This window comes from Mustela erminea, chromosome 7 (assembly GCF_009829155.1).
Source record: "Mustela erminea isolate mMusErm1 chromosome 7, mMusErm1.Pri, whole genome shotgun sequence".
NCBI lineage: Eukaryota > Metazoa > Chordata > Mammalia > Carnivora > Mustelidae > Mustela > Mustela erminea.
Window position 1 is genome coordinate 28,272,940 of NC_045620.1, and position 19,015 is coordinate 28,291,954.

A 19,015-nucleotide genomic window follows, 5' to 3' on the forward strand; every position below is an offset into this window, starting at 1 on the left:
TTTGCTACAGTTATTCTGTTCCAAATGTATGCATGGAGCTGAGAATCTTGATTTCACTCATTCTTATCTTATCAGGAGCCATCATTCCTTGAGCACCTACTGTGTGCTGGGCACTGTGCTTAGGGATTTCATTCATATGCAAAGACTCAGTGTTAGAGCACCAGCTGTTTGCCTAACTCTGTTCTGGGTGATTCCCTTGCTGTGTAGGGGCAGCTAAGTTCTCGAGCCCCTCCATCTGTTCCATGAGGTGAGAGCTTCTGCCCTGTGCTGTTTCAGTTCCGCCCACCTTGGAGGTTTCCCAGCAGACCGTGTCAGGGGACCAGGTGAAAGTCACTTGCCAAGTGAAGAAGTTCTATCCCCAGCGCCTCCAGCTGACCTGGCTGGAGAACGGCAACGTGTCCCGAACAGAAGTGGCCTCAAGGGCCTCGAACCTTGTAGAGAACAAGGATGGGACCTTTAACTGGACGAGCTGGCTCCTGGTGAACTCATCCGCCCACAGAGAAGACGTGGTGTTCACCTGCCTGGTGCAGCACGACGGACAGCCCGCGGTCACCAGAAACCATACCCTTGTGGCTTCAGCCCACCAGAAGGACCAGGAAACGCAAAAAACCCAGGGTGAGGCCTCAATGCCGACTGTCCTGGCACTTTAGATTTTATGTTTCTTAACACTGAAAGTAGTAATTCACATTTATTATGGAATAATCTAGAGGTCTGTAGATACGAAGTCTAATTTTACAATAAGTGCCCCTCCCCCCAAAGCCCACAGCTCAGCAGTGACCGCTGGTAAAGGTTTGGTACGCATCTTTGTAGTTCTTTTGACAGAAACATGCATTCGAGAGAGACCAGGGGGAGGGACACTGGCCTGTTCCTAGCTTCCTGCCTCCTGCTCCTGCACCTGACAGAGACTGTCACCAGGCCAGGCTAGCTGTCCCTCCTGCTGTTCTTTCTTGCCTGGGCTTTGTCTCTCTAGCTGCCTTTGCAAGCCTGCACCTCCGGAATGGGATGGGAACCCCAGAACCTTTGCGACTTATCTCTAGTAGAATCATGGCAGTGATGAATGACCTTGCGCAGACTCTGACACACGTGCAGCTGTTTCTGGGGGACGATTTCCCAAAGAGCGTTTCTAGGCCAAAGTGCATGCCCGATGAAGACGGTGACAGCCTTGCCGTTCCCCTGTTCCAGTGAGAGGTGTCAGTGTGATTTTCTCAGCCCTCCCGACCTGTTGTCGACATCTCTCTCTTCTTTCTTCAAAATAGCAGCACCTCGTTGGCATTTTGGTGCCACTATGGAATGTTCCATCCCTTGTCATTAACAGAGCTCTGCCTTGCACCTGGCCGACCTTTTGGATGGATCACAATAGAGACCATATCTTTCCTGGATGCAGCCTATGACTGAATGGGGGCTCCAGGAGCCTTGGGGCTGTGGCAAGGTGTCCCTTTGATGTCACTGATGCCTGGTTTTCATAGGATAAGCACTATACTAGCAGACAGGACCTGTGAATTTTGACCCTGGCCCTGTCACAGACATGCTAGGTGACCTAGGACAAGTCAGTGCCTCTCTCTGGGCCTCTTGGCCTGCTCATGGCAGTGTTGAAGAAGACGCCCTTGACCTCCAGCTCTGAGACTGAGCTGCCAGGAAGCATTGCTGCCTTGTTCAGCATCATAGCTTCAGGACCTGGCATCTAGTAGACACTCAGGAAATACTTTTAAAAAGAATAAGTGAGTGAGTGAGTTGGTTGATTGTTTAGTTAGTAGGTTAATCCTCAGAGCTATCCAACAAAGTAAAGATTATTATTGGCCTCAGTCATACAAGAGGAGGTCAGTACGTACAGGGAGGTTTGAATGCCTGGCTCAAGGTCACACAACCAGGTGCACGGATTTGAACGCACATCTCTGCCACTCAGAGCCCTGCTTCTGACTACCCACAGTGCTCTAGGGCAGGATCCCTCCGACCTGTGCCCTAGCACCAGCCCTACCCACGCGGTCTCTATTGCATGTGACCTGGGGTCCCATTTCCTCTGCCCTGGTGCCAGGCACAGACGAATAGACAGCTCCTGAGAGCTCTGTAGAGTCCAGTAACCAGCTGCACATGTCTGCCATTGGTCACCATCCCTCGACAACCCGCCCCCAGCCTATGTGTGACAGCCAGTTACGACTCGGAATTCCAGACAGACCTGGGCCGTCGCGGTGGCCACTCTGGTTCATTCCAGATGAGAAGGAACATGTTTCTGTGCCTTGGGAGTGAGATTTCTGCCCACATCCCGAGGCCAGGTTTCCTCCATCGCCATCAGCCAGGAATGCTTTCCCTCCTGGCCACCTTGGCACGGTTTTTGCACGAGGACCACACGGGACCCACGTGGGGAAGTGTGTGCCTACCCATGAACGTGCCCTTGTGACTCGGAACACGTATGGCCAGATGTTCTCTGTTAATGATGCCTACCTAGTGGTGAAAAGGGGTGGTGGGTATTAAGTTTCACTGTTTTTAATTTGCATACGTGAAGCCTCTGTTCTGTGTGGTCCCTAGACAATAATGACAGCCGGAGCATCTTCATTGTGGTGGGCGTGGTTTGTGCCTTGCTGGTGGCTCTGCTGATCGCAGCCCTCTACCTCCTCCGGATCCGACAGAAGAAAGGTGCGTGCATTCTCCTGTTCCTCCCCCAAGAGCTGGCCCCTGGGCTGTCCTTCCCAGAGGGAGAGACCACGAAAGTGCTCTGGGCTAACGTAGCTTGAGCCGTGAGGGAGTCCAGTTGCTTCCACAAGAAGCCCAGCGGTAACAGTGTCAAGGCTGGCCCAGCACCTCCTCCTCCCACCGCCCCCGTCCCACCGCCCTGTGGGTCCCCCGCTCCGTCTCACTGCCCCAGGCCTCCCATCCTCCCAGGACCACTACCAAATTGGGAAGCAGGGAGATGCCAGGACGCGAAGGGGGTCTCAGGAAGGAAACATTATTTGCTAGGAACCCCAGCAATGTCTTCTTTCCTCTTACCCATCCAGGTACGTGCCCAGCCTCTAGGTGGGAGGCTAGAGGAGGTGGGGATCATACCAAGGCCTCCTCCAAGACTGTTGGGAAAGATTAAGTGGGCCATGTCATGTAAAACGTTCAGGGAGTGCCTGGAACACAGCAGGTGCTCAGTAAACGTCAGCTCCTGTTGTCAGTATCGTATGTGAGCCCAGAAACAGGAACCACCTTCCTGGAAAACTGTTGTCACAGTGGCAAGGCACACAGCCTTTGTGCAGCAGGAGGGTCGAAGGGCAGATCTGGGACATCGTGCCCTCATTTGTGTGTGGAGGTGCTGTGGCCAGGCCTCTGACTTCAGAATCAGGCAAACCAGGGTTTCACAGCCTTGTTCTAGATTCCAAACAATCGCATTGGCCTCTGTGAGCCTCAGTCTCTGCATCTGTAAAATGGGTATAGCAGTGCCTCCCTCGGAGGAGAGTTACGAAACACCGATGGGCTCACGTAAAATAACATTCTCAGACCTCAAAAAATATATGCTCTCTTCGGCACTCTTGGAGGAGACGATTTTAAGCCAGTGTTTCTGAAACTTATTTGACTACGAGTTAACAGAAACACATTTCATGTCTCCACTCGGCGCATACCACACTCCTGTAGATAAAATTGGAACTCTGGTATTTTCTTTTCTGTCAGATTCTATACTAAATTCCCTTTAAAATGCTGTTTGTGACCCACCATATGCCACAGATCGCAGAGCGCTGTCCTGAGCTGCCTTTCTGCAGCCGGACCCCGGGGCTGGGCTCCGATGGGCGTGGTGTTCATCAGTCACACGTCTCTGCACCCCTTCCCCTCTGCTCCCCAAGCTTCCCTCCCTCCTAGACTGGCTGGCAGGACTCGGCTGTGAGTACTGGCTGAACCTTAGCCACCCCCATCCAGGAGGGCTGGAGTCCGGCCCCACCTTTTGGACTCTGGAAGAGGTTTCTGTTAGGTAATCTACGGGGTGGTTTTCCCCTAATGTCCAAGCCTTCTCATCACACAGGAGGGGCAGAGAAGCAGGCTCCCCTGCCCCCGGAGAGTGAGAAGCCCGTCCCTCGGAGGGCATTCATGGTGGCCGTGAGTGAAATCCCAGCCCCTCTTCAGGGGCTCGTCCCTGGCCACCATGTCAGGCATATGCACCCTCCTTGCTGTGGGCTTGGGCCCGGAAGAGGGATGGGGTTTGGAGAGCTGCAGACACTGCTGAAGGCCGCCCAGCCCTCAAGGGATGGGTCTAGTTGTGCTCAGAGCCCAGCTCTCACATGTAGGCCCTGGTGACAGTGACAACTAGCGCTCTGATGTGCCACACACTGTTCTCACCACAAGCCTCTGCGGTGGTTTTATTAACCCGCCTTTACAGAGGCACAGACTGAGGCATGGAGAGGCTATAAAATTTGCCCAGGGCCTCACAGCTGCTAAGAGTTGGGGGCCAAGATTCAAATGTGGTCCGTCTCCAGGGACCACGTCTGAGAACCACTCTGCACATCATCTCTGCCTTAATGAGATGACCCTTAACTCCTCATTGGTCCCTGGAGGCGTCTGCCCATCCTCTACCTCAATACCAGCAATGAAATGTACTGATTTCAGCTCTACTGCTTACCAGCTGTGTGACCCTAGAGAACCACCCAGTGTCTCTGGTCTAAAATGGTTGGTGATTGGTGTCCCGGCACTCTGCAGCCCATCAGCTTCCATTCAGACAGTGGATGCTGAGATCCAGCCTTCCCAAGGCTACCCGCTCACCCAAAAACCCACTACCTGCCCAGGCACCAGGCGCTCTCCTGGCAGGGAGAATTTTTGTGCTGTGGAAGGCTCTAGCCTGGCAAAGCGTGACTTTTGCAAAGGTGTACAGGTTGCCTCTTAATTACAATTTTACAGTGGGATGGGGGGTCAGTTAGTGGTCAAATCCCAGCAGGTTCTCTGTGGGATGCCCCTTATCATAGGTTTAAATTCTCTGAACCAGATGGATCCTTTCTTCCCGCCTAAGATCCTTTTTTGCCACGTAGTGACATGAAAAATGGATGTCCAGCCCAGTCCTGTGAGCTGGAGAGCTGAAATCCAAGCTCAGAGAGGGCACGTGATCCAGCCAAGGTCACACAGCGAGTGAGTTGGGGGCAGACATGGGATTTGCACCCGCTCCCCCAACTCTCACTCTGCTCAAATCTGTTCCTCAGCAGTGAAGTGTCCTGACGGGGACCCAGGCTCCTACAGGGTCTCAGGTAAGGTATCTGGCGAATGGAAGTGAGGCCAGACAGACGCAGGGCAGTCGGGCCCTCCTGGACTGAAGGCTGCTTGGGGATCGGACCTTGGCAACCCCCAGAGGTGGGAAAGTGGGAAGGCCCAGACCACTGGTCCCCCTGATGGAAGATACTGGACCATCCCGCTGGAGTGGCCATGGGGGATTCCTGTGGTTCAGAGGAGGTGATTTCAACAATTCCTCACAACCTCCCTAGAGGCAAACCTTTGCACTCCCCCCTCCCCCACCTGTGAAAAGTTACATAAGAACAGTGTATTTCTAGGTTAAATAACTGGTTTGGGTTTCTTTTTTCTTTCAGCCAAGGGCTCCACTTCTTCTACGAGGTAAGTGCGCTGCTGGGCGAGGAGGGCTCTGTATTGAGTGGGTGGTCGGTTGACAGCCCCCCCAAACTGTGAAGCACCATCCACGCCCACTGACCCCCATTCCCATGCAGGGCAGCCTTGCTATTTCTCTCCTGTGTAAGCGGCTCTGCCAGGGCCATGTTTAATAATTGTCTAGAGTGAGGGGATTTGAAGGGATTTCTTCGGCATGCCGAGGCTCTGATGTCCTGTCTGCCGTCCGCAAACAGTGAGACCCTCAGCCAGTCCCTTTCGGAGGGGGGCGGAAAGCTGCCGTCCCTACACGCAGCCCTCTGATCCAAGTTGCGAAATTTGAGCTTCCTTTCTGTCATTCTGTGTGTGTTGTGGGCCCGGGCGCAGGTGGCCCTGGGAATGCCGGGACAGGTAGGGTAGAAACCGGTCTGCAGCCGACCCAGCAGCCGAGGGTCTGCTAAAAAGCAGGGGGACGGAGATTGACTGACTAGCTTAGGTAGGAGATGGGGTGTCTGCTGAAGAGAGGACGTGAACAGGGACTGAGCCAAGGAGCTGTGAAGGGGGTTGTGTCTGCTGGGCAAGAGCGAGCATGGCCAAGGCGGGAGGCCGAGAGGAGGAGGCCTGCGTGCTGGGGCAGAAGGAACGGGAAGGGCAGGAGATGAGGCCAGGGAGATGCAGGTCCACGGTCTCAGCCCAAGGCCACACAGCCAGGTTGTGACTAATTCAGACTTCCCAGCTTTTAAAGGAAAGCCCCCGATATTTGCCCCCAGCGGAGAGATCCAGAACCCCATAATCTACCACTTGAATGGACCTGCCTGGAAACAACAGATAAATTGCACAGACACGCCCCGCATGGGCCATAAATAAAAGCCATAAATAGCTTCATGTTGGTTCAGGTCAGGTTTTGCTAACAAATGGGTTGTGCAGATCTTTCCCTTTTTTTTCTTTTTTCTTTTTTTTTTTTCCTTTTTTTTCTTTCTTTTTTTCTTTTTCTTTTCTTTTTTTTTTTTTTTTAAGAGCTTTGTGGATTTCAGAACTGCAGAGTAGGAACTAAGGTTCTGGAGTGGAGGCCAGTGGTCCAGGCTTTGACTCCCAGTGGGACGAGGAGCCATAGGAGGGAGACGATCTGACTTGTGTTTTAAAAGGACTACCGTGAGCGGCATGTGGGGAGCAAGCTGTGGGAGGTGACGGAGGCGGCACGGAGGCCCAGAGGAGGTCGCCACAGGGGTCCAAGCCTGTGTGGGTGGCCTGGACCAAGGGGGTAGGATGGCAGAGGAAGGGGCAGATGCTGCATGTAAAGTCAAGAGGACTTGCCGATGGATTACAGACTCAAGGACAGTCCGATGGATTACAGACTCAAGGACAGTCCCCAGGTTGGGGGCAGTGGGAGTGCTGTGTGTGTGTGTGTGTGTGTGTGTGTGTGTGTGTACACCAAGTACACTCTTTTCCAAGGGCAAGACTTCTCTTTTTTGTTGTTGTTGTTGAAGATTTTATTTATTTATTTGAGAGAGCATGAGCGGTGGGGGTTGGAGGAGAGGCAGAGAGAGGGAGAAGCAGGCTCCCCACTGAGCAGGGAGCCCGGTGGTGCGGGGCTTGATCCCAGGACCCTGAGATCATGACCTAAGCCAAAGGCGGATGTTTAACCAAGAGAGCCACCCAGACACTCCAAAACTTGACTTCTTCCTTTGCCTGGAAACCTTCAGTGGCTCCCACGGCCCTCGACAGTGTCCAGCCGCGCCCCTGAGGCCCGCAGGCCCCTCTCGGTTTGGCCCCCACCGACTTGGACAGTTTCCCTTCCAGCTACTCCCCAGCCTTCACACTCCGTGACTCAGCCACGCTGCACGCCCTTCACAGCCTCCCACACGCTATGTCCTCGCTCTCCTCCCAGCCCTCACGTGCCGGCCTCTCTCCCCGAGATGTGCTCCTGCACCACTCCGGGTTCCCCCCCCGGCCAGGGGGCAGCAGTCACCATGGGCTCTGCCAACAGTGCCCCTTGGAGTTGTGTGACACGGGAGCTCAAATGGGCACCCCTCCTTTCACCTGCTTGTCTCCCCCGCTTCCCCTGGGCTCAGCGAAGACATTACACACACACACACACACACACACACACACTCACTCCAGGGACAAGGTCCCGTCCGGGCACTTCTCCTGGTGCCCCTGCACTGACAACCACAGTGTATTCCAGCTGCCTCTGGACCTGCCCTAGGCTGGAACCCACCCCACAACCCTCCCACACCCACCACCATCCCCGTTAGGGGCAGGGAGCCTTTCCTTCAGGTTCTGCTGAACCTGGCACTGTGCCTGGAACGGAACAGGTGCTCGGTTAAGGTTTGTGGAATGAACCAAATGCACGAGGAATGAAAGAAAGCCATCCCAAACCATGGCCCCAATCCCCAATCTCTTCCCCTTCCGAATCTCTAAAACTCTCCTTCTCGGTGCCTTCCCGGCCGCAGATATGGGAGGATCGTTCTTTTTTATTTTGTTTTTATCGTTGTCGTCGTTTGCTTCTCTTAACTTCCCAATTAGACATAAGTTCCCGAAAGGAAGGGACAGTGTCCGTAGTAGTAACGACGGCGTCAGCAGCTAACATCCATCCGTCAAGCACTTTCTGCATCCCGGGAACCCATCTCTGTCTTTTCCTCTAGTGGCCCGACTGTAATTTTAATTATAGCATAAACCCTCTGATTTACTCTTGCCCCATGTTCATTGAACAGAGCTTCTCAAACTCAGAGCGTGCAGCAGAATCTCCTGGATGGCTTGTTAAAACACAGATTACTGGGGGCCTCCCCTTCTCCCCTCCAGAGTTTCTGATGCAGGGTTTGCGTTTCTAACAAGTTCCCAGGTGGTGCTGATGCTGCCGCTTCCAACCCAGACTTTGAGAACCCCTGTTCTGGAAGGTTATTCTTGTCACAGTGTATGCGGAGGAAACTGAGGCTCAGAGAAGTCGTGTGACGTTCCCAAGGCCCCACAACCGGCAAGTGCCAGAACTCGGGCTCCAGCCCAGATTTCCCTGCCACGGGAGCCCGTTGCTGCTGCTCACTGCTCTCATGCCTCCCACTGCCTACTTTTTCTTCCCCAGAGAAGCCAACCATTTTCCGCCTATGTTTTATTTTTCCAGTGTGAATCTACCAAGGGAACCGTGAGATTGCTTGCTCCCTTTCATCTCCCTAAACCGAAGCACTAGCTGGTGAGCGGGGATGCTGGTTCCCATGCAGCGGCCAGCTTCCGGCAGCCGGCTGGGATCAGGCACTTTCCAGGACAGGCGGGTGTAGATAACAACCGAGCACCTTTGGGAGGGAGCTGAGGGTGGGTGCCACCACTTTGAGTTCAGGGGGCCCTTCAGGTCTCAGGGCTGGTGGAGGACTGGGTGTCTCTAACTCCCCGGGTTAGGGACATAACTGTAGAATATTGTCTGTAACCTTCCCCAGCTCAGATGGGAGAAAAATAGGTCTCTGCTCCCTTAATTGGGCCCTGGGGTTCATTCGGTCGGCCGTTTGTTCACTTGTCAGATGTTCACTGCGTTTATTCTTGGAATGCTTAGGGCTTCTCTGATTCTTTCATTTATTCATCTGAATTGAGCCCATCTCAGTGCCTGGTCTTTAGCTGGGGGGTTTCGAAGGAGAGCAAAAAAAAAAGATACTCATCCTAGTCTCGTGGCACTTTTGATTCAATGTTCATTCATTCATTCGTTCATTTCTTTGTTTAACAGATACTTAGGGTGTGCTGACAGTGCCCCAGCCTATTACCGGGTGTCAGGGCTTTAGTGTGGAGCCCATGATCCATCAGGAGGGAGGTCACCAAACAAGCTGGGTGGGAGGTTAATACACGATGTCATACAGGTGCTGGCTGGATAAAACAGAGCTAGGCAGGGAGCAGAACAGGGTGTGGGCTGCAGCGGGCGGTCAGGGAAAGCTGGTGTCCAGAGGTGACATTCAGAAGGTAGCTGAAGGACAGGAAGGCTCTCACCTCGGGAATATCTGGGACAAGAGTGGGCCAGGCAGAGGGAACAGCCAGTGCCAAGACCCCAAGGCAGGAGCAGTTGGACAAGTTCATGGAACACGGAGGAGGCCAGGGCAGCTGGGCTGGAGCGGGCGAGGGGAAGAAATGGGAGACTAGAGCACTGAGCTGGGACCGACCACACAGGCGTGCCATTCTGGATACAGAGATGGATTTCACTGTACGGTGACAAGGGGTTAAGGGTTTTGAGCAGAAAATGACGTGACCTCACCTACACCTTTTCCATGTGGAGAATGGCATGCCGAGGGGTGGGAACAGAAGCCGGGACACCAGGGAGGAGGCTCTCCAGGAACCTAGGGAGCTAGGATGGTGGTGGAGGAGACTTGAGTAGCTGAGTTTGAGAAGGATTTTGGAAGCAAAGTCCACAAGCGTTGAGATGGGCTAACATGGTTTGTAAAGGAGGACAAGCGAATCAGGGATGATTTCCATTTCGTTAGCCTGAGCCCAAGGATGGGTAAGAGCCGTGCCATTCTCAGAGATAAAAGAGAGACCCAACAAAATGGATAATTGCGTCTCATCTGCAATATTGCTCTGAAAAGAGGAACCCAGTGTTCTGAGAATGGAATTTGAAGTCCGGTGAAAGTTTCCCCAAGAAAGGACTATTTGAAATAGAATCCGAGGAAAAAGAAGCAGTGAAGCAAACAGAAGCTGCCTATGCAAAGGCCCTGGGGCAGTCTGAATGTCTTCATTCCAAGTCACTTTTACGCACCTCTACCCATGTGCTGACGAAGCATGGCAGGCAGGCGGCAGGCAGGAAAATAATCAAGGAAGCTTGAAGGTATCCTGGAAGGGCAGCCCAGCCAGCCCAGCGCTGTCAGAGAAGCTCTCCCAAGAGAGTGACACCATAGATAAGTCTTAAAGAAAGCACAAAAGTTAACCAAGAGGAAAAGTGGTTGAGAGCGGCTTTCCAGGCTGTTGTTGATGCAAAGTATGTCTCATTGAGTAGCCATTGTGAAATACTCAGTGGGTGGATATGTGGGTAAATAAGGTCAGGCAGTGAAAGGGCCTGGGGCAGTCCACAGGGGCCAGAGCACACGGCTTACTATGGGTTGATGGGTGATGGGTTTTATTTGAACCAGAGGCTGTGGGGAGCCTTGGAAGGGGTGTGGATAGAGCTTTGTGATCTTCCTTAGCAGCCGGTGTCCCTGCTCCCAGAGGGCTGTTTCTGTGGCCACGTGGGGCTTGTCATGTCCCAGAACTGCTCTCGGAGCCAAGATCTCGTGCCAAATCCATTAATAACCCTGCTGCCAAGCCCCATTGCTCATTTCTGACATTATCCAGGCTCACATCCCCAGAGTTGCCGGCCTGAGAATTTACACAACTCCCGTAAAACCGTGGCTCCGATGTGCTCACCACCTTGACCATGACCCTGAAGTGAGCCAAGCCACGGCCTTCAATTACAGAATCAAGTGCATGAACAGCTCCTTTGATTAACCAGGACACTGTACCTTTTCCTTTCTTTTCTTTTCTTTTCTTTTTTTTTTTTTAATGCTAAGACCTAGATGTGTAGAATATAGAACGTGTAGAAAATAGGGGAACGAAAAGGGAGGAAAAAAAAAATCCTCCCAAAGACCACTGCTGTTAGCATTTTTACTATGTTCCCTTCCGTGTTATCCATACATTTTTAGAATTGAGATCAAACCACAGAGAATGTTGCCTTTTCACTTATCACTTTAAGGTAATCATTTGTAATAAAAAAAAAAAAAAAAACCTCATAAGCCTTTTAAATCTTTATCTATGAACCTATCCTAATTTCCTAAACCAGTCCCAGTTGGCAGAGCTGTAACATAGAAACCTTCCTCCCTGTCCTGCTCTGTGACAAATGCCTCCGTGCCTAACGCTTTTTCTATATTTTGAATCCCCCCCAAAATGCACACTTATGAGTCAAAAGATGAGGACACCTTCCAAGCTCTCGATTTTGCCAAGCCGCCTCCCAGCAGGCTTATATGGGTTTGCCCTTCCCGCCAGCCATGTATGAATGTGTCTGTTTCACCATACCTTCCCCAGCACCCGGTATTTTAACTTTTTTTAAAATCCTTGCCAGAAAATGTAGGTTGGGGTGGGGGGGAAAGAAAGATAAGTGCATTGCTTAAAATTCCTTCTCAGTAAGACTGACCCTTCGGTCCAAACATTTGATAAACCCTGTGTTGCTGTTGTGACTTGCTCCACCCATATGGGAAACGGAACGAAAATGTTATTCTTACCGATTTGCATGAGCACTTGAGATAGGGAGGATATTTTTATCTGTGCGTCTCTTTCCTTTTTAGGTTGCATGAGCCCGAGAAGAACACCAGAGAAATAACCCAGGTACAGTCCTTGGTGAGATGCCCTTCCTGGGAATCTCGATGGTGTGATTTCCTTCCCCTCAACCAGAGTTGCAGCTCCTGTTCTAAATTAAGACTCCTTCCCCAGAGCGGGGCAGGGGCTGGGGGGTGGTGGGGAGAGTCGGGGAGCCTGACATTCCTAATGTCCCCCTCGTCCTCTGTGCACACTCTCCCTCTGCCCCAACCAGGAGAGAATCACAGTCTCCTTGACCCAGCACACCCACTGTACAACTCCAGGGGGCGCTGTCCGCGGTTTGCTTACTAAATGCCTCATGCAAGGGCGTACTCCCTTTCTGGCGCTTTCTCCTCAAAACTGCTGATGCAGTGGCGCGGGCAACTTGGTTGGCCTGATTCTGAGAAGCCTAGCCCTGCTTCTTGCTGGCTGATGTTGTCAGACCTCGGAGGCAGAGGGCTTCTCCGCCTCTTGAGATGAGACAGGCCCTGCCCTGAACCCGAGAGCAAGAGAATACCAGCTGTCCTTGACATTTCCCCGGCTCTTGTCATCGCTTCAGACACAATTTGTGGTTCAGAGTCAGGGCTGGTAAAAGCGCAGCATTTCTGGCCTCAACACTGCGGCCTGCTCTCCTGACCCGGTCAGCCCCAAGGGCTGGGTGGTGTGACCACAGCTGGAGTCCAACAGACTTTGGATCCTTTCCAGCTGTGTGACTTTGACCCAAGTATTTAACCTCTCTGGGTCTCAGTTGCTTCACTTGTAAAATGGGGTAAGTAATTCAACAACGGGCTGAGCGGGGCCTAGAGAAGGTGCTCCGTGCGACGGCATGGAGCCTCCAAGCCCTCGGAGGTCGAGCTCTGCAGTCATCACTGTGCACCGACGACAGCCAGCGGCTGCCGTCGCCCCCTCTGCCTCTACGGTCGGGGCAGGAGCACGGAGGGAGCAGAGCTGGTAATGCGTGATGAGTAATTTGAAGGCAGCAGTTGTGCATGGCAAGACGAGCACGTGGGGGACCTTTGGGTTGGCTAGGTGGCCGATGATGGCTAATGTTTATTGAACATACGTGTGTCACTTGATAGGTGCCAGGCTCTCTCCTAAGAGCTTTACCTGAGGGATCATATGTGATCCTCACAGGGACTCTGGAAATACTGTTGTATCCCTGCTCTACAGATGGTGAAACCAAGGCCCAAAGAGTTTAAGTGAATTGCCTGAAGTCCCTCAACTAGACAAAGCCCAAGTGAGACGCAAACCCTAGGCCTCTTAGTGCATCTGCTCCCCGGGGTCTCGTTCCTATGCACTGCTCTCCCTCTGTCTCCCGGATCTCAGCTTCACCCTGAGTGAGGCTGAAATTGCTGTCTGTCCGTCCATCCATCCATCCATCCATCCATCCATCCTTTCAACACTGATTGGGCTTCTTCAATGCTGGCCTTGGTTCCTGCATTCTAATTCATAGTAATATGTGTTGATGAAACCAGTAAGTAAATGACTGTGTCCACCCACTGTGGGTTGGCATCTACTCCAACCCCCAGACAGACTCTGTCATGGGGGATGGGTGCCGTCATGAGTGGAGGAGGCACAGGGCAGGAGCCCTGGAGCCCGCCGAGGGCAGGGGCTTAGGATAAAGCGCTGCTTGTGCTGGAACGGGTGAGGCGGATTAGGTTTCATGACGAGGAGAAAGGGGTTGGACACCAGGCAGAGGAGGGAGCACTGAAAAGGCAGGATGAGGTTCAGGAGGAGGGACACTGAGGCAGGGCTGTGAAGTGACCGGGCTGGCTGAGTTCAGGAAGCTCCTTCAGGCTGTGCAGGGCTTGGAAGGGTAGAGCTGGAGGTAGGTAACCCGGGCCAGAGAAGAATGGGGCATGACTCAGGGCTGAGCCAGTGGGGCCCAAGGGGAGACAGAAGCATCCAGCCTTTGGTGCCAACAGGCCGATGAGTAGCTGGGAGCCCCAGAATGAACGTCTCTCCACCACATTTAGATCCAGGACAACAATGACATCACCTATGCAGACTTGAACCTGCCCAAGGGGAAGAAGCCTGCGCCTCGGGCCGCCGAGCCCAACAACCACACAGAGTATGCCAGCATTCAGACCGGCCCGGCGCCTGCGCCTGAGGACAACCTCACCTACGCGGACCTGGACATGGTCCACCTCAACCGGGCCCCCAAGCAGCCAGCCCCCAAGCCCGAGCCGTCCTACTCGGAGTACGCCAGTGTCCAGGTCCAGAGGAAGTGAATGGGACCGTGGTCGTCTCTAGGGTCTGTCCTCGCGAGCCTTCCTGTCCCATGTGGGACAGCTGTGATGGGGACAGCCAGCCCAGTTCCCAGAGGGCCAGGATGGCACAGGCCCCGGGACCCCAGGATGAGGCTGGCTCTTGTTTCCCCGACCCACTTGGCTCTCCAGCATTTCCAGGGCACCCACCGTCCTCCCAACATCACCACACATGGAGGCCGATGGTGCCGGGCCAGCCGGGGGACCGATCTGGGAACTGGCCAGAGCCGCCAGGGATCCAGGAACCCTCATGCCTATCTCCAATGACATGTGGGTCTTGGTCATGGTCTTGGAGACCCTGACTAACCCCCTTGATGTTCTGCAGCCTGATCTTCCAGGGTGAGGAGGAGAAAACCCCACCTCCTTTCACCACCACCCATCTGGGGCTTGGGGAAAATGTTCCCTTTAGATCCAACCGCCCCATCCGTGGAGAAGCTGGGGGGAAAAAAAAAAAAAGAAACCTCTGGGACCCACATCCCAAGACTTGGTGAGATTGCTGCCAACGTCCTAGCCTCCCCATCCCTGGACTGATGGAGGCGGAGGCCCTGGGGGAGGGGAGGACCCTCCAAGGAACTCCCATGCAACCACCACCACCACCACCAAGGACTGCGTAACAAAATCCTTCTCCTCCTGGCGGCCCTCCGAGACTCCTTGAGGACCCATCATCCCAGCCGTGACGCAACACGTGGCCCCTCCTCTCCTTCCTAGACCTGAGCTTGCTTCCTCCAGCTAGCACCTAACTCAGCAACATCTCGCTGTGGACGCCTGTAAATTATTGAGAAATGTGAAATGTGCAATCTTGAAACTGAGGTGTTAGAAAATTTGATCTGTGGTGTTCCGTTTTGTTTTTTTCTTAAAACGACAGCAACGTTATCTTGGCTCTTTGTCATGTGTTGAAGTCCCCTGTTGGGTCTCGTGTGATCTAAGGTTTACCGCTTGGTGGTCCTGGAGGGATCCTCTTACAGCAGAAACGGAGTTCCTGCACGACCCAGGCCCCGAGGATGGGGAGGAAGGTTGCGGTGTGGCTGCTCCGTGGAGACGCTTAGCCTTCTCTCTCCAGGACGAAAGTGGCCGTGCTCTCAGCCGAGCCACGTGGCCGGTACTGCTGCCTTCCGTGCCCCCAGCGTGGTAAGCCCAAACCTGCCCAGTACTTCTCCAGGCTGCATCCTTCACAGGGCGAGAGGGAGAGAGGAAAGATGCCTACCCCACCCCCATTCCCTGCCATTCCACAGGCACTGGATGCCATGCAGGGGAGGGAAGCTATGCGTGGCTACTTCCCCGCCCATTAGTGACTGCCCCCTTTCCAGCTCTCCAAGCTAACCCCTGCTAGCGGAGTCTTCTATTTCTGCTCTCAAACGCTTTCAGGATCAAACTGGAATAAATCCAAGACAGCCAGGAGGTTGGGCAGATGCTGTGACCTACTACCCCTCACCCCCCACCCCACCCTTCCGGTGGGGAGTGGGGGCCTGGCTAAGCCCAGGGCCAGCACGTGTGGCAAGCCCTGTTTATTTGGTCTTCACGTATAAGCGACCGACTCTGCGAGCTGAGAGGTTCCTCTTTCCTGCACCCCTGGGTCCAGCCACTCGATGCCGCAGGGGTCCCAGGCCATCGGAAGGAGAAGCTGAGGCACCTTGCCCATCAGCAGGTTCCACACGTGGAACACAGGGAGCTCAGCTCGGACCCAGTTCTCTGGGGACAGTGATTTGGCGCTTTACGTGGTGGCGTCCAGGAATCGGCTGAGCCAGCAGGCCACGTGGGCAGTTTTGGCCCGATGAGCCGAAGTTTCTCTGCGGCATCTGGGAGCACAGTGGCCCAGCCACCTGGCTCGGGCCGCTTCCAAATTCCGAAAGGTTGGCTTGTAAACCTTAGTCTCTCTCGCTTCTGCCCAGAGAAGACACATGTGTTGAGCGTGCGTGCGTGTGCGCGCACACACATGCACACAGAATCTTAAGAGAATGTTTTCTTGGTGCCATTTTCATTTTATTTTATTTTGAATTTTGGAAGGGGAGTAAGGGAATGAGGCCAAGAAAGTTGTGCGGCTTTAGCTCCGGCCTGGCAGCCTGGAGATTCCCGTACCTTGTGTATTGAACCCCAGGAAAAGGAAGAGGTCGAAACAACACTGCAGAAGGAGCGTGGTTTCGGGAGTTTATTTTAAGACTGCTAGGAAGGAAACAGGCCCCATTTTGTATATAGTTGCAACTTAAACTTTTTGGCTTGCAAAATATTTTTGTAATAAAGATTTCTGGGTAACAACGACCCTTCTGGATGTTGAGTGGCTTTGTCTTGACGCGTGTAAGCCCCCCTGTCTCCGGGAGCCGGGGAGAGGCTGGCGTGTGGCCCTGGGGCTTGGAGACCGCAGGGTTTGGGTCTCTTTCTTGGGTTTTCTAGACACAAAGACTTTGTTTCCCCTGGCTCAGAGGAGTCGGCAGAAGGTTATGCCCCAAACACCTGCATAAGCCTTACTCCAACAGAACCGTGTTTGAATCCCAGCTCTGCCACTCTGCAGAGTTCACACAGCTCGCCTCCTCCCGGAGACTCAGACTCACCGTGTTGTCAACACAATGGGGACAGTCGTGCCCATAGCCAGGGTTCCGGTGCAGATTGAAGGGGGCCGGGGCTGCCGAGCCCCAGGCCTGGTGTGTGGCAGGCCTTCACTAAGTGTTGGTCCTTCCTCCCTGCCCTAGACGTTGCACAGCTGGGACTGATCGCCCCTCCCCACCGGTGGGATCTTGCACAAGTGGGTCACCCTCTGGGAACCTCACTTCCTCCTTGACTGACCGAATGCAGAAGTCCGGTGCTCGGCCTAGAATATCCTCGCCAGATGATTCTTGGCAAGTGCTCGCATATCACGCTCGTGTAAATGTTGGCTTCCTTCCCTCTCCTCCATGGGAATACTCATAATATTAATGACAATTAGATAATGACAGTCATATGATATTAACAAGTGGGGCTTACCGTGTGTCAGCATTTGACCTTGCTGAGCTTCAATCCTCACAGTGGAGGTAGGAAATATTCCTGATCTTATGAATAGGGAAGGCACAAGGAAGAGGTAGAATTTACGCAGGGTCGCACTGCTAACGAGGGCTGTCGCTGAGACGCAGGCTCCAGCTGTGCAACCTCAGTGGGCAGCTTCTAACCCCTGAGTCAAGAATTGAGACCTCTCGTGTTGGCACTGGCCAGGTCAGATGGGGAGAAACACACCGGTGCCTCCCAGTTGTTACCTCATTTAGTCTTTCCAGCCCCCGGATGAGGGGGAGCTCTTTGTCATGCCTATTTTGTGGATGAGTAAACTGAGGTCCAGAGAAGCTAAGAGTCCCCTGGCAGAGCGAGGCTTTGAACCCAGAGTCTTGCTCTTCCTCAACACATCCTACTGCCTCATTCACTTCTCATAGCGGCCAGATAGCAGGGGCTGTGCCCCTTTGCCAGGGAAGGAAGGTGGAGGAGCAGGAGACTTGGGGCACCAGGCCGAGCTCATGCAACAAACCTGCGGTCGAGTTGGGACTTGTACTTGGGTCCGCAAGCCCCCATGGGACCATCCCCGAGCCTGATCTGTGATCAGAGATCTCAGGCATCCAAGGCAAAGGAGACTCCCACCGGGCTCAGGGAAGTCACCTGCCTCGCAGGCCAGGCCAGAGAACTGACAGAGAGCTCAGCCCTCAGCCTCCCTCGGGGCCCAACCTGGGAAATGTGTGTGCTGCTGGCTGGGATCGGGTGTTCAAGGCAAGCATCCAGGCTGCGTGGGCGAGGAAGTGCCTCGCGTTTTCTGAGAGGGTGGGGGATTATGGACGGTGTGTCCGGGCAAGGAGACTTGGGGGGTGTATTTCATGCAGCACCTGGGCCCCGCCTCCTCCACGGCCCAGATCTCCAGGGCTGCGGGTTGGCAGGCAGAATGAAAGTTGATGGGAGCCAAGTGACCCTCTTCCTGTCCGCCAGGAAATCAGTCCAGCAGTCGGCGTTTATCGGGTGCCTCGTCTGGTTCTGTGTTGTGCAGAGGAGAACCACAGGACCCCACCGCACCCCCCACCCACCATGAGGACTCAGGGGCCATTTGCGGCCCCCCTCCCCGGCCCCTTTTACATGATCATCAGGAAAATCTCTGCCTTCTCTGCAAGATTCTAACACCCAACTGTGAAAAACTCTGCGTGTTCCAGCAAATTCCCAACAGCCAAAATTTGACCAAGGTTTGTTTATTTAATTTTTACATAAGTACTTTTTAATGTATCAGATAGTCTCCTAAACTCTGGACAAATATTAACTTATTTAAAATCAATTCACTCCATCCTTTTAACAAACCTAGAAGGTAGGTAGTATGATTATGTTCTGTTTAATAAAGACATGGGAGCAGAGAGAGATTGCCTGTCCTGTTCAAGGGGCCATTGTCCAAGAAGTGGTATCACCCTGGGTGTGGGTGGGCACTGGATGGGCGTGCAGGGTGCGGGGGAGGGGGTGGTTTGCTGGAGACGCAGCAGGGGACACAGACGGTGGGAGCCAGGAAATGCCATGTGGTCTCAACCACCAAAACATCAGAGTATGAGGACAACCCCTGTCACCGGCCTGGTCACCGGCCAGTCCTCATAGCTTCGAGCTTCCCTGGGGCTCAACCCGGCACCATCACATGTCTCTACTGCCCCCCACCCTTAACCATGGCCTGGGTTTGTTTTCTGAACATGGGATTTTGAAATGGAAAATGATTTCCAAAAGAGACTTGCACCCCAGATGTTCGAAAACAGGCAAAACCTGGGTGACAGATCAGGGGATGGGAGCTGTCCTTATTGGGAGGCAGCAATGGGGACCAGTCTGAGGAGCCTTCTGGGGTGATGGGATGCTCTGTATCTCCATCTGAGTGGGGGCTGTGTGGGGTGGGGTGGGGGTTGCGGATGTAAAATTCCATCCCGTGCACATTT

At 53.6% G+C, this 19,015-nt stretch overlaps 1 protein-coding gene across 6 annotated transcripts in view; it reads left to right on the top strand.

Annotated features, from left to right (window-relative positions):
• The window catches only part of LOC116595153 (tyrosine-protein phosphatase non-receptor type substrate 1-like), a 38,760-nt gene extending 22,393 nt beyond the window's left edge, over window positions 1–16,367 (top strand). For 2 of the 6 annotated variants that reach the window (XM_032351209.1, XM_032351210.1), the window contains exons 5-9: window positions 277–615; window positions 2,524–2,631; window positions 5,538–5,562; window positions 11,835–11,874; window positions 13,821–16,367. In XM_032351209.1, the coding sequence (XP_032207100.1) occupies window positions 277–615; window positions 2,524–2,631; window positions 5,538–5,562; window positions 11,835–11,874; window positions 13,821–14,075 (767 nt within the window). In that variant the 3' untranslated portion in view covers window positions 14,076–16,367. Of the gene's footprint in view, window positions 1–276; window positions 616–970; window positions 2,503–2,523; window positions 2,632–3,991; window positions 5,202–5,537; window positions 5,563–11,834; window positions 11,881–13,820 lie in introns of those variants that run through there. The other 4 variants (XR_004287539.1, XM_032351212.1, XM_032351213.1 and 1 more) reach the window with 4 other exon arrangements.
• Window positions 16,368–19,015: the final 2,648 nt, after the last annotated feature.